This window comes from Phasianus colchicus, chromosome 1 (assembly GCF_987193195.1).
Source record: "Phasianus colchicus chromosome 1, bPhaCol1.hap1.1, whole genome shotgun sequence".
Taxonomy (NCBI): domain Eukaryota; kingdom Metazoa; phylum Chordata; class Aves; order Galliformes; family Phasianidae; genus Phasianus; species Phasianus colchicus.
The window spans coordinates 172,507,984-172,523,522 of NC_143436.1; the positions used below are offsets into that span (position 1 = coordinate 172,507,984).

At 40.5% G+C, this 15,539-nt stretch overlaps 1 protein-coding gene across 1 annotated transcript in view; it reads right to left on the reverse strand.

Annotated features, from left to right (window-relative positions):
* LOC116244169 (complement C4-like) overlaps positions 1–15,289 on the reverse strand; it is a 52,505-nt gene extending 37,216 nt beyond the window's left edge. The window contains exons 1-6 of the mRNA XM_090132714.1: positions 14,961–15,289; positions 4,982–5,062; positions 4,193–4,385; positions 1,541–1,724; positions 477–547; positions 108–193 (exon numbers count right to left, since the gene is read on the reverse strand). Coding sequence (XP_089988840.1) covers positions 108–193; positions 477–547; positions 1,541–1,724; positions 4,193–4,385; positions 4,982–5,046 — 599 coding nt within the window. The 5' untranslated portion in view covers positions 5,047–5,062; positions 14,961–15,289. The remainder of the gene's footprint in view (positions 1–107; positions 194–476; positions 548–1,540; positions 1,725–4,192; positions 4,386–4,981; positions 5,063–14,960) is intronic.
* Positions 15,290–15,539: the final 250 nt, after the last annotated feature.

Below are 15,539 nucleotides of genomic sequence, written 5' to 3' on the forward strand. Positions count from 1 at the left end.
CAGGCTGTATTAATACCAAAAATGAAGATGAAGAGCCTAAATGAAAGCTAAAGAAAGAGACATTCGGACATCTGAACAGTTTTAATCCACAGGGCATTGTAACGTACTCGGCAATGTCAGGTATTTCAAAATTTTCACTGAACACAGTTTTTATTTTCCGTTCTGACTTCATAACCACCATTCCTTTTGAATTCTGTTGAGAGAGTGAAAACAAGCAAACATAAACCAGATATTAAAAATGAAACTCATACTCATGCACTGATCCTAAGGAAGACACATGCTATTTTCTGACCTTAATTTTCACGCTTTTCCCCTCCCTCCTTGCAGCAACAATGAATTCTATCTCACATAATGTAAATAGTGATGAGGAAAAAAGAGAGGAGCTATAGCCACAGCTTTACTCTTGGACTATTTGTGGAAGACTTTCATAATGCCTGTGCTGAAGAAGCACCCCTTAAAAGTATTTGTATACTCACAAGCACAGCAACTGTAACTGTATCTTCTGATGGCCTCATAGCATTGTCCAGAATGAAGATCCTGTATCTTACTGGTTAACGGAAGAAGAAAATGTGTTCACATACTTATTTTATGGCTTTTCTATATAGTAATTGCTATAGTCATAGAAATTTAGGTTGTTAAAAACCTATAGATCACCAGCTCAAACCGTTAACCTATCACTGGCAAGTCTACTACTGACTGTGTCCCCAAACATCACACCCGTGTATCTTTTAAATACCTCCAGGGATGGTGACTCAACTACTTCCCTGGGCTGCTTGTTCCAATGCTTCACAACCCTTTCAGTGAATAAATAATTCCTAACATCCAATCTAAACCTTCTCTGGTGCAACTTGAGGCTATTTCCTCCTAATCTATTCATTGTTGGTTGGCTACAAGTGTGTATCTGAGTTTAGAATAAAAATACTTCTTTTCAAAAAATAAAGTGTAAGGAAAAAAAAAAAAAAAAAAGAAGAAGAAGAATTACATTCTTCCATATTTTGAATTTTACATTACTTCATAACACTTTGAAGCCACTTCCAAAACTATATAGGGAGCTTCATCCGTCTATGATTCCTTCTGCTACCAAGGTCTACAGCAACACTTAAGAATTTGTTTTTACCTCCCTCTCTTGCTACTTATCTAAACTATTAACAAACAAAACTGTTGTGGTCTTAAAGTGCAAAGATGTTTTGTGCTGACATTGCAAACAGAAGGAATATTTCTAACATTTCTTTTTTCTTCCCAGAAAGAGAAGTTTTCTGAGCAAGAAAGATTTTTGGGAGGGCTCCCATTGTAAGAAGAGAAAGACTTTCTGGCTCCTCTGTCATTTCCATGTGTTTGCTCTAATATACAGTGCAGACCCTGCAAAAGCCCTGGCAGCAGAACACAAATGTAAAATCTGGACTGCCTTGTATATACAGAGATAGCTGTGGTTAAAAAACAAGGAATTACACTATATAGGATCAAGTCATTATTACTTTTTAAAATCATGCCTATGTAACATCTATATTCAACATCTGAAATGCAGCATTTGTATGTTAACCTTTAGAATTTGGTGTATATATAGGCTTGTCCGTCTGAATGAAAATGTAGCCCTTCTTGGATGACAGGAGGATGTGGATTTTTTTAACAGCCTCCTTATGAAGCTCCCTGCTTTCAGTGACAAGCACAACATGTGGATTTTTACTCTTCTTGAATGTATCCTGCTGCAGATTTCCTGGCTTGACCTGAAGATAAAGAAAGAAACAGACACAAATCTGGTAATCTTGGAGTTACACGGCTGATGGCCAAAGCCAGCTGAAGCATCATTCAACAGAAGTTACTCAATTGTCTTTCTTATTGAGTGACTATTTCTTTGTAAGTAGAATTAATATCTCTTCCTCCCTTTTCTGTCCAATGTCAATAACATAAGCCCAATGACTTTTTTTCCATCTACATGCATGTCTAATTCCTGCTACCATATCATTTTCATGTCATAGAATCATAGAATGGCCTCGGTTGAAAAGGACCACAGTGATCACTGAGTTTCAATCCCCTGCTATGTGCAGAGTCGCCAACCACCAGACCAGGCTGCCCAGAGCCACATCCAGCCTGGCCTTGAATGCCTCCAGGGATGGGGCATCCACAGCCTCCTTGGGCAACCTGTTCCAGTGCGTCACCACCCTCTGGGTGAAAAACTTCCTCCTAATATCTAACCTAAAACTCCCCTGTTTGGAGAGGTGCTCCAGGCCTCTGATCATCTTTGTGGCCCTCCTCTGGACCCTCTGCAAAAGCTCCACGTCCTTCCTGTTCTGGAGGCCCCAGATTTTGGATATGTTTCTTTGCTTAAATCTTGTACATGAGGTCCGAACTTTAGCAAATGCAGTTTGATACATTTCTAAACATCCTGCTCAAGAAGAACTTGATTTGACACCTCAGCTTTTAGCTTTGGGCAGCCGCGTCCTGTCCGTGGCCCATAGCCCACATGCAGCCCTGGACAACTAGTACTGCAGTCCCACAAGATTGTATTATTATGTGATTTTAATGATAATTTTCAAGAGTTAATTGCACATAACTTGAGCACAGACTATGTAGGTGACATGGGAACGCTGTGGATGGGAGGGCTCAGTGCAGTCTCTGCCTCTCACCCCCACCACACACAGTTGGTCGAATTGCAACCCGCATTTATTACATGGTACGCACACTTGTGCCACTTGGCGAGTAACAAGCAGTGACTGCTGATAAGAATATTTCAACCTACCTAAACGTGTGTGCCTGCATTATTAAGCAGACATGTAAGTTTTCTTATTCAATTATTAAACTTGGGCTTATGTTACATTATAAAATAATTTAATAAGTTAATGTGTTCACTGCCGAAGAAATATCAAGAATACTCCCATTTGGTGGTGCTACCAAATTTTGTAATTTTCAATATCTCAGAAAGCTCACAAGAAGTATAAAATAATTTAGGATATGTTTTTCATCAGTTTTGCAGTATGTATTTGACCAGTGTTTCTGCTATTATGAGCATTTGAGGGAATATACAGTAACCAAAACCATGACAATCACCTAAATAAACGTGTCAGTCTGCTAATCCAAACATATTAAAGACAGATTTGTAGAAGACACACATTAACCACATTTATTCATTTTTTTCTCAGAATCAGTAAATTCACTGAATTATGTATTTAATGGACACTTTTTTTCCGCATGAAAGTAACATAAGTTAAATTTTTGAAGATAAAATCTAAAGTACAGATGTACCTATATACATGAACTGTATTATACATGGATCAAGACAATTTCTCTTCACTCAGTGTGGCCAAGGCAAGCCAAAAGATTGGACACCCATGGCTTTGCAAGTAAACAGAACTAAACTGAGTATTGCTGTGTATTGTTTCCAACCAGATAGTGCCAATCAGTACTACTGAACTAAATGTTAAGAATTGTGTCAAATAATTGTGTCTGAAGCAAATGATGTAAGGCAGAATTAATCAACAGTCTGCAGAACCATTACATTCTTTGGACTGAGAGACTGAACATTTTTCGAGGATTCCCCTGTTTTATATGATGGCCAAGGAAATGATAAGGCCATGAAAACAGTTGAAGGATTACACTGCTACACTTCCAGGAGGAAAAGCAAATCCCTCAGATGAAAAAAATAATAAGAAAAACTCAACACTTCAAATACCATAGATTTCTAGAATGACAAAAAGAAAGGAGAGGAGAGGAGAGGAGAGGAGAGGAGAGGAGAGGAGAGGAGAGGAGAGGAGAGGAGAGGAGAGGAGAGGAGAGGAGAGGAGAGGAGAGGAGAGGAGAGGAGAGGAGAGGAGAGGAGAGGAGAGGAGAGGAGAGGAGAGGAGAGGAGAGGAAAGGAGAGGAAAGGAGAGGAAAGGAGAGGAAAGGAGAGGAAAGGAGAGGAAAGGAGAGGAAAGGAGAGGAAAGAGAAAAGGAAGTTTAAAAATTTAATTTCATCACTCTGAGCAAAAGATCTTTCATCACCATGTGACAAAACTTCGGGCTTGATGATTAGGCACAGAAGAGCAAAAGCCATCACTTTATTAGCTTTTTGGATTAACAGTGTTACCACTACTGATATTGATGCTTTCTCATTTCACTCTAGAAATCAATGTTATCTCTGCTCCAATGCATTTTTAGCACAGAATATGACTTATACCCAGGATAAGCATTTACATCACTATGACGGCAGACTTACCATTATTTTTTTTATCTCTTGGTAGTTGTTGCCTTGGTTAAGGTTAAAGTTGATCCTATCTGATAAAAGCCGATTTTTCACCTCATCTTTGAAATATGCAGTAACATGAACTGGGCTCTTTGCTCCATGAACTTGAACGGTTACTGTTTCCTGTGCACCCAAATGAACCACATTTGGGGCAGTGATGAGAAATCTAAAATAACACAGGTATAGTTTGACCAATATGTAGGCTTTTTTTGCATAACACAATATGCAAAAAAAGCAATACGACTGTTAAAGAAAACAGGCTTGTCAGTTCCACTATCACAAAATAGTTGAGGTTAGAAGAGCCTTGCGGAAGTCACCTAGTTTAGTTTATGTTAAAAGAAGGCAGATACTCTGATTGATCCCCGAATTCTGTATCATACAAATTAGGTCCTACAAAAGATCAACACCTACAGACAGGAGGGAAAAAACACTTGCAATATGTGATAATGTATCTGATATTATGAATTCACATATCTTCATGTAGAAACATAGAATATCATTGAGTCCAACTCCTGGCTCCACACAGCACCACTAAAAAATCAGACCATATGTCTGAGAGCATTGTTCAAATATTTCTTGAACTCCTTCCTGTGGAGCCTGTTCCATGCCTCTGGTGCAGACCCTTTCCCTCACCCTCAGCCTCCCCTCCCCTGACACAGCTCCATGCTGTTCCCTCAGGCCCTGTTGCTGTCACAAAGAGCAGAGCTCAGCGCTGCCCTTCTCTTTTAAGACCATATGCATTTAATAATAATATATACTTACGAAGGTTCTTGCTGTGTACTGGCTAGCAGCAAGCAAAAGCTTGTCAAAAATACCAGTCTTTCCATGGTAAAACTACAGCATCTGCAAAACAGAAATATCAAAAGCTCACTGTCAATCTACCCTTGGCTTGCAAATTGAAAGTATTGGCCAATGGCATATTGCAACTAAGTACGTTATTCATCTTGGTTATTTATTAATAAGTTTCAAAACTGTACAACCAATAATGATGGGCGTGTTAGTAGTGCACAAATTAATAGCCTGGGGAGAAACATTCTGGACTAGGCCACAGTTTTACATTTGATTATTCATTCGTTCTCTTCCCACCTTAAGTATGTACACCTTACAGTAACTAAACATTATGTAAAGAGAGAAGTTTTCAGAAATGCTACAAACTCAAACCCAAAATCAAACAAGGCTGAAGGAATGGTTGTAAGGCAATAATAAATGAAGACAAATGTAACAGACAGATTCCTTCTCTACATTATTACTTAACTCCAGGCATCTCTGTAGTCCAGCAAAGAATAGAGGGGGCTCCTTCTGGTTAGATAGCACAAAAGGAACTATAGTGAAATCTGTACATCTTAGTTCCATCTGCAGTGCTTGATGGCAGTTCAACTCCTTTAACTTAAATGGGATTAAAATGGGTGTCACTAAGCTAGTCAGTCCAATTTTCCTTTGTGTGTCAGGACTGAGGGTTTTTTCAAAGTGTAAAATTAGTCTCTTCTTAGCATAAGCATGTAAAATGGCACATCAGCTGAAGGCATTCCAGACAGCGCAAAAGATGTCTTAGGGTGTGAAATGCTCAAAAACAGAAGAAAAACATGCCTGAAACATAACTGCTTGTGCAGGAACATGTTTTGATACAAGACAAAAGATGAAACTGAAACTTTCCCCATGTCTCATTCTTGCAAGCCTGGAGATCGTTGTTTCCCAAACACAATTTTGTTGACTCAGAAACATGGAAAAATGCCCATCTGATCTGCAGGCAGCTGAAATCCCAGAAATGATCACATGGCTCCCCACAAGGTCTGGAGTTAAACTGCCCTTTAGCATTCCACATTTAAGCTGGAATCTTTAATTTTTAGCAATAGATGCCTTAAGGCAGCACACCTTTATTTTTAAGGGAAATTCACACTCACTGGAGGCTCACAGTCATGTTGTGCTGTGAGGGTGAAGGGACCCTCACTTGACCCATCTTTTGCCTAGGAGAACATGCCTTGCTCTTCAAACATAAGAAGCTCCTCAACTCTACATTTTCCATCATGAACAAGACAGGGAGGTAGGGGAAGAGAACAAGATGTATGGTGTCAACAAATCACTATTTCACACCAAGTGTTTCAGAAGCATGGTAGTTCCATCTGAATGAAACACAAATGGATAACAATTACCTTCTGTCCAGTGATGGTCACAGAAAGTACCAGTGGTTGTAGCAACAAGTGTATTTCTGGCTTACATTTAACATCAGCAGATGGTATGACAACAGACTGAAATTCAGCCCATGCAGGCATTGCTTTGGAAAAAAAAACAACTATTGCATTTAGACAATTCAAGCTGATAGGTATTTACTTATGGTTTGGACAGGTAAATTATTCCATTTCAGATTAATGCTTTAAGCTTTGGTTCTTGAAACAAGTTATGAGATCAGTGCAAGAGCACAGTGACAGAGGTAAAAGTACGTTAGTGGGGGGTAGGAATTGTCCCACAGTTCAGAGAGATAGCAATTGTTATGCTCATCAAAAATAAGCAAATGTATAAATAACATAAAAGAGCAAAATTTAGCTTGTGATAATGCTAATGACTATGCTACTAGTATGTTCTGTTTGTTATTTCCACAGGTTTAGCATAGTTGTACAGCTGCTGATTCAGGGAGGTCTTTTGGCCAAGCACATCAAGGCTTCCCTTGTTGTCAACAGTGTCCCAAAGTGCTGAAGAAAAAAAGGAGGCATATCATCCCCATAGGATTTACTCTTGAGGAACAGAACAAAGGTAATTCAACAGGGAATAAATATGGCCAGGTAAATACATGACTCTGTCACCACTGAGAGCTAAGGCTTGGGTTGGAGCTTTTATAAGAAGTAAAGAAAATTCTTTAATTTAGCTGACTACTCCAAAGGGACTCAGTCCTTCTCATCATGCCAATTGAACTATATATAAAATAATGCTATGTTAGAAATGCTATGAGTTATCAGATTTTCTGACCCCTTTCTAGGAGCTTTATGCCTGACTCGTGTTTGCAGGGAGACACAATGCACATGTTGTTCATAGGGTATTGGTTGGAACAGCCAAATTTTGGCACTGTGGGAGTGATAACTAAGAAGCCCCAGAAAAGGGCCTACCAGCCTTGCATGGTTCTCAGAATAAAGTTAGGAAATGTGCAAATACAGCATTTATAAGGCTGAGGTAACGCTGTTGTCTTGTGATGCTGAAAAGACAATTGGACAGAAACCTGTGTAAGGTTTTGCTCCACATTTCCTTCACTTTCTTTATTTCTACCAAAATGTTGCCTTGTTAGCAACATTGTGATGACATTTACTTGGGTCAACTGAATAGCATCCCAGAAAATAGGAAAAAAAATCAGCCAGGCCAGTAAGTGTTGCAGTGTCTTTTTCTTATCTCATTCAGTAGTTGGTTTAATTGAGCTATCTTACAGTGGAAAAACAGGATTTATGTCCTAAATTAAAAAGAAGAAAAAGAAAATGTCAGAAAATGTGGATTAAGGTGAGGAAGATTTGCTTACAGCCATCTGAGTCAGCAATCCTGAAGAAATTAGAGGAAAAAGAGAAATTTTATTTCTGCAGCCCAGAAGTCCACTGTGAGTTCTCCAGATGCTCTTCTGGCTTCCACTCTGCTCTTAGCTGTCAGGCAACAGTGAGAAGATATGGAAAAGTACCCAAGCGTCCTCAGGGCCCAAACTTATGCCCTCTGAGAGATGTTTACAGGATATCATAAGTGGGAACTGCTCAAAGTTATCTTCACTTTGCTTTCCTTTCCCACCCTCTCATTCCCACTGCACTTATGCATTGCTAAATCTGATTCAGTTCCATGCCAAAATCACACAATTTCCTCTGAGGGCTCTGGCATACCAGATTCAAGCAAACTCGTGAAGAAGAGCAGAGATTTCCACCACAAAGAACATCTGTGCTGAGGAAAAAGACAAGTTTTGTGGAAAAATTCTCTTGGGAACAGAGCTCTTGGTCTTCTTATGGAATAGATGAGGTTTGCTAAGAAGTGGTTGGCAAAATAAACACTTCTCACTATTATATAATGAAAGAAGATAATGGGAGAAGTTAACTAAAAGCTGCAGAAGTTGAGTAGGAGCATGATATGGCTCCTTCCATTTCTAGAGACACTTAACATTGCTGCCATATGTGGTCAGGACTAACATAAGCACTGAACAACCTCAGTCACAAAACAGAACACAAAATGAATATGAGTGAATCGTTATTTTTGTTCAAGACAAATAACAAAACGAGACAATGAAAAAATTAACATCTTCAAGCTGGGCGGCTTTTCCTTGGGAAAAACACAAGGATATCTCCTAGGTGAAACAACATCACGTGCAGAAGTCAGTAACATGGCCAGCAGAGATGTGTCACCTCTGAAGTCAAAGGAACTGTAAATTCACACCAAAATCTCACTGAAGTTCTTGTCTCTGTCAGAAATTTCATTGTCTGGACTGGTTTGTTTGTCAGCAGAGCGAGATCTGTTTATACAGCTATTCAAACAGCTCTTTGCTTTGGTGGCTGCAGTTATGCTCTGCTGCATATGAACTCACACAGACACATTTTCATGGATCACCATTAAAGGGGACTTTGCAAGATCTATTCATTTTGATTTCACTTTTTAAATTGGATTGGCACACTTTTTTTCTCCCTTGTGAGGTATGACTCATCAAAGTCATTTTTTTTGGTCCAAAATATGAACTGCTATAAGCTGCTGCAATTTAATAGGGATTTTATCACTCTCTAACACTTGAGAGCAAGAACAGTCTCACAATTATTTATATAACTAGACTTAAAGTTATTTTTGCTTTATTTATACTTTTTGGAGTTTGTATAATTGATCATTTTACTGCTTCTCTTGTGCCATAGATTCTTCAGATTGCCTGTGATTGTAGTTACCACATGCATATATATAACAGAGTCTGATAAAATTAAAATCTCTTTGAAAGCCTCCTACACATGCTTGTAAGAGAGAACACATGAAAGCCATCCTAAAATAGCTTTCATGCCTGCCCTTTCTCTTAAGGCAAAGTCCTTTTATATTTACTCATTCGGAGCATTATTGATCCTCCAGCTGACCCAGAGTTCAGTACAACAGTCTGGGATTGAGATATATGCAAGAAGAGACTAGCCAGCCTTAACCTGGGGAGATGGACTTGCTCTCCTTCCCATGACTTTGTCTGAACTTTGTAGTTTTTCACAGCATTGTGAGTGCTAGCAGTAGGTTTGTTCTTTGGCTCAAAGTTCTTCCAAAAAGTCTTTTCCTCCTTAATCTGCCAAAATACTAACAAGACCAAGCTCTTTTTCTCAGTTTCCTCCTGCCCTCTTTCACCTCTGCAGGGCAAAAAGGTACAAAGGATAATTTCACATTTCACAAATCAGCACGGCAGAGATATCCTCTTTGCTGCGTTACAGGGAATTGTGACAAACACAAAAGGCAATATTTCACTTCTGACAATACAGAAAATTAGATTTGGAAATCCTTTTTCAACAGCAGACCATGAAGTGCGCATCTAATTTGTGGAGTTCCTCTTAACAGCAGGGTAACTTTTTAACTGCAACATAAATTGAAATTATTCTATTTTCCTTTACCAGAATATAAGTCATGAATTAAAATGTTAATGGAGGCTCTAGTTGCTTTTGCCATGAAAAAATGACCTTTTTGTTTCTGTATTTTCTTAAATGTTCTTCAATTAAACTCTCCTATATATATATATATATACACACTCTCTTTGGAAGAGGAAAGTCAGCATGCAAAACATTTTTTATTAAGGAGTAAGGATTTGGGGGAAGGTTAAACAAAAGGCTTTAGTTATTTTCTTAAGGGTTCTTCCTTCATTTTCCCAGTGGATACACTCAGTTATCTAATTTTGTAAAGGATATATCAAAACAAGACAAAACAAACAAAAAAACCCTACTTCTTCGTGTTTAATACGTTGCAAAGGTAGCCTATGTAAGACCTAATGGTTTTTTGGGGCTTCTTTGGTCAAATTATAGTTGCATTATACTACTGATATTATAATACTCTCTATCATAATAATGTGCTGGTTTCTGATCAGCTACTATTGTCAGGATCTTAGAGATTTTCACACACACCTTAACCTCAACCACTTTTTTCATTCTTCAGGACAATAATTAATACAGTTAATAACCTGAAATGTCTCCTGAAGATCTTTTTTTTTCTCTTTTCCTTGTGAGCAATATGTAAGAATAGTGAAAAACAAAAATAACAACAACAAAATCAACGAACAATCAGACAAAACCAGTCTTGAATGTCTCAGAGTAAAAAACTAAAATTTTAACTAGCCAAGAAATATAAGAATAAAGCTTCCACATCCAGTTTTGAAGGTTTGGAGCAAAGCATGGAACCAAAGAAAGCCAACCTTTTAAGAAGGCAGAATTTAGAGATCTGATTTAAAAATATTACTATCCTCATTCCTTGCAGCTCCCAGCTTACTGTTAAATGGAGATACTCTAATATTAGTTTCGGAAAATTTATTATTATGTTTAAACTGTTTCAAAACAAAAGGAGAAAAAAAACTTAGAACATCCTCAACTACAGCTAGACGTGTGCCTGTCTTTCCCAAGCAGTTTTCCTTCATTTGCTCTGATCTGTTAGTTAAATCTAAGGCACCCAGTTCATGTGGTGACCCTGAGAAACACGATGAACAAGAGGTTCTGTCTCAGGTCTGGGAGAAGACTCTGCCCACTTCCATCACACATCAATCAGCTCAGGTCAACTCCAGTGATCAGAAGATGTCCGGCTTATTTTGATCCCTTGGTTTTGATGTTCAGAGATGAAATTCAAAGAGAAAGGGGGTGTGAGTGTCAGGAAAGCTTAGCCATTGTTGTAAATGAGAAACCTGCTCAGCTATAACACATTTCAGTGTCAAGAGTTGTGGAATCTCTCTGGGGTGTGGGCAAACCATCTGCTGTCTTGTTATAGCGGAATAAAACCAGAATGATTTCTGCAGCTGCTAGATGGGATAGTAACAGGCAATGTATGCTGATCTCTTCTTTTTGCAGAGATTTTCATGGAGCTCTGACCCCATACAGCCATCATCTTTTTAGGCAGCCACATGGATGAACCATGTGCCTCTTGATATTTTCAGATGTAGGTACCATACGAGCTTTATCACAAGCATCATGGCAGAAATCTTCCCTTTTGCTAACCCAATTTTGAGAAAACTCCTTCCAGCAAAATGATACAGAAGAGACAACTCAGCTGCCCATTCAGTGGCATAGGTGCAGAGGGGAATGTTGATGTCTTTAGAAGTTGGATTATCACCAAGGCACTCCTGATGGCAGTTAGGATAGACATACCCTACCCAGATCATGTAGGTTATACATCGTACTTATAGGAAAATCATAAAATGGCTCGGGTTGGAAGGGACCTTAAAGATCATCTAGTGCAAACTCGCCTGTCTTTCTTAAAAGAACTTCACAGACTTTTTACATTACAACACAAAATTCAGAATTCCCCCCTCTTTCTCTGGAGTCTTCAGTAAAGTTTCTTGGCTTCTGTTCTTGCAGTACACTGCAGATGTACACTTAGGCAGGAAGCCCAGCTTCATTTTCCATGGATAAAAGCATTAACAGCATTTACTCATACATTATTAATATCTGCCTCAGTGTTTTCCACTGTGATAACAAAAACTGTTGACTCACTGTGGCAGCATCAGTGCCTCTGACCTGGTCACAAACAGGATGTTAACATGCTCTAAGGCAGATAATCCTGCAAGAAGAATCCAGTAAACTTCCCAGTATCCATGTACTGCTGCTGCTGCTGCGTTAAGAGGGATTTGGAACAGTGTTTTAAAAAAATAGAGCCCTGGTGCCATCCAGCGGCCAGAACATAGAATCATAGAAAGGCCTGGGTTGAAAAGAACCACAATGGTTATCCAGTTTCAAAGCCCCTGTTATGTGCAGGGTCACCAACCAGCAGACCAGGCTGCCCAGAGCCACATCCAGCCTGGCCTTGAATGCCTCCAGGGATGGGGCATCCACAACCTCCTTGGGCAACCTGTTCCAGTGTGTCACCACCCTCTGGGTGGAAAACTTCCTCCTAGTATCTAACCTAAACCTCCCCTGTCTCAGTTTAAGATCATTCCTCCTTGTCCTATCACTATCCATCCTCATAAACAGCCGTTTCCCCTCCTGTTTATACACTCTCTTCAAGTACTGGAAGGCTACAAGGAGGTCTCCCCAGAGCCTTCTTTTCTCCAAGCTAAGCAAGCCCAGGAAAGGAAAAGACTGAAAGGTATAATGAAAAGTTTTTTGCTGACTGCTACAGCTTACTGCCAGGATCAGGGCTTGTCTCACCTGTGTTCCTTCTGAAGTGGTGGCTGAAGTCAGAAGCCTGACACAACTCAACATCTTATGGATGTTCTGATTTACTATAACTCCCTCCTCTCTTTCCACTCCCTGTGGGTCAGAAGCTTATCTGGGAACACAGACGCCTCAAAAATGTGGTGCATCTATTCCCTGTTCCAGCTGAATTCCAATTATGATGAGAAAGGAGGGGGTAAACCTTGCTTTAAATCATCCTAAAGCTCTCCATATTTCATAGAAGGCAGAAGATTCGCTGCACTTCTAACAGACCTAAAAGTGTCTTAACGTACTGTGATATAAAGCCAGAATTCCAGCACTTTTCTGGCACACAGGAAAAAGCAGAGAAAGTCTTTGGCTCCTCTGTCATAACACATATCACTGGGGTTAAAAGAACACAGAGGAAAAATACACCCACTAAGGATATTTATCTTACTCTTATTCATCTTTGCACTCTTCTGCTAGCCTTCCTGCCTTCTTGCCAGGGTTATGGTAGAAATAAAGGCTGGTTTAGTTGTATTTAAGGTTCTTTTAAATAATAAATAATCCAATCTGCAACTGAAAGCAGCCTCTCTAAAGAGTCAGACAGGCAGGATGCTCTACACAGGGCAGTGCAGGACCACATGGAAGTAAGATCATGTGCATAAGCTGTACAGGAATATAGTTATCACCTCAGCAAAACACTCCTCAAACAAATGCAGGTAAAGTTTGTGGTGTCCCCCACTTCACTGTGGCTGATGGTGCCACTGGGAGAGGCCCCTGACCTCTGCAAGGGAAGCCCACAAGCACCATTCCAATGGCCATGTACTTTCTCTTGCCCTTCCATACACCACTTAATGTAGAAGTATCCCTAATGAAAAGTCTTGAGACACGAAGACAAGGTCTTGGGACCACAGCTGCATTTAGATATCCGATCACACTGCTCTAGCAGGTATGCTGAGTGTCCCAGTAGTACTGTGTCAGAGAGAGGAGTGGAAGGAGTCCGACCCAGAGCAGCTCCAAGGGGAAGTGCACAAGCATGGGTGTGTGGGCAAAAGTGAGGATTAGAAGGCAAAATAGAGATGCAGCTCTCCATCCAGTGCAGCCATGGAAGGGAGATCTGACAAAGCACAATCTCCTTCCACCCCTCCTGCCCCCAGCAGCAGTGGCCGAGCTGCCCTACTTACTGGTTCCCTTGGGAACCCCATGGTGAGCATATTTGCTGTGCTGTCAGGTAACTAAAGCTGTGAACAAAGAGAAGCTGGTAGCTCAGAGGGTTTTAGGAGATGCACATATGTAGGTTTACATTCACATGCATGTGTCTGCATGCACCTGTGCACACATGTGGGCTCATTTGAGGATGATCCCCGAAGGATGGTTTTTCTGGGACTGTGTAATTGCTAAAAAGAACAGAAGATGGCACATTTTCTGCATTTTCAGGCAGCAAAAAAATGCAGTGAAAGAAATACAAGAAGGAACTAACGGAAAGAAGAAAGAGGACAAATTTAAAGCAAAGAAAAACAGAAGGAACGATCTAAGCACAGTCTATATCCAATTTCTTACGTCTCCAGTGTTAACAATTATGTTAGTACAGAAGGTTTTTGGTTTTTTTTTTTTTTTTTTTTTTTTGCTCAGTGTAATGCACTGATGCCATGAGGGCTGATTTTACTTGACTGAATAAAAATCTTCTCAGTCAAGATGCATTTCATTTCCAGTTCACAACATTTTCCGGAGGCTGTAAAATGCAGCTGTTTGGAGTTGGTGGTGGGTTTTTTTTTCCCCTTTTTTTCCTTTTTTCCCCTTTTTTCTTTTTTCTTCCGTACTCTGGTTTGGTCTGGTTTGGTTGGTAAGTCAGTTTACCAAGATCTGATTCAGAAAGACAAACATGGCCCTTGAGGGATCTTTCCTTTGGAGCACAGGCATTTGAGAAGTGATACCAGAAAATAGAAAAAAACAAACTACACTTCGCTAGAAAATTAAGAAGTAAATAAACAAATAAATTAGAGATGATAACAGAACTGTTTGTTCTCGAATGCAGATCTTTCTGAAAAGCCAGCCCACCTTTGCGAAGCTGCTCCCACAAGCAGGTGCCTTTGAACCCACAGGCATTCTTTTGGAATCACAGAATCATAGATTCATAGCTTGGGTTGAAAAGGACACAATGATCATCTAGTTTCAATCCCCCTGCTACGTGCAGGGTCACCAACCACCAGACCAGGCTGCCCAGAGCCACATCCAGCCTGGCCTTGAATGCCTCCAGGGATGGGGCATCCACAACCTCCTTGGGCAACCTGTTCCAGTGCATCACCACTCTCTGTGTGAAAAACTTCCTCCTAAAAGCACACATGTATCTCTTTTCTTCCCCTTCAATCTGCATTCCCAACAGTTTCACCCACCACTGTGTGACAGCAGCAAGAAAAACCCATCTGCAGCAGAAATTGGTGACTCACCAGGCAGAATGCTCCTCACACCTTGATCCGGCCTGGTCACTTTGGGAACAGGCTGAAGTTAGGTCTAATGCTGAGAGTTCAGGTGGACCAAAGGGACCTCTCCCTGTCCAGCCAGGGTGCCAGGAGCACAGAGGAATGACAGCTGACAGGCTCTTGGGAATAAAGCTGCCCCTCTATTGTCTCTCTGGGGAGCCCTGGACTGCAGCCTACTGCAGGAGCCTCTTCGTTTAGCAGCCAGATTCCCTCATTCCCCGTGTAGATGTTTACTTCATGCCTTCACTAAATGAGAGAGACTCTTAACATGTCTGGGGACCTGGAGAAAGGCTCACGTGGCCCCGATGCTGGCAGCATCCCCTGGCCCTGGTGGACACATGCTCACTGAGACAGCATTTCTCCTGGCCCGCATTCCAGGCCAACCAGCAACCATAGAGCTCACAGCAGTGGCAGGAAGGGAGCCAGGAGAGCAGCAGCTCAGCAGAACAGCTCTAGGGGAACTTTGCCCTTGGGAGCGTTGTTCAGCCTGACACTGCTATTAGCATAAAACAGGTAGAAGAAACACTGAGATGTGGGCTTTTTGAG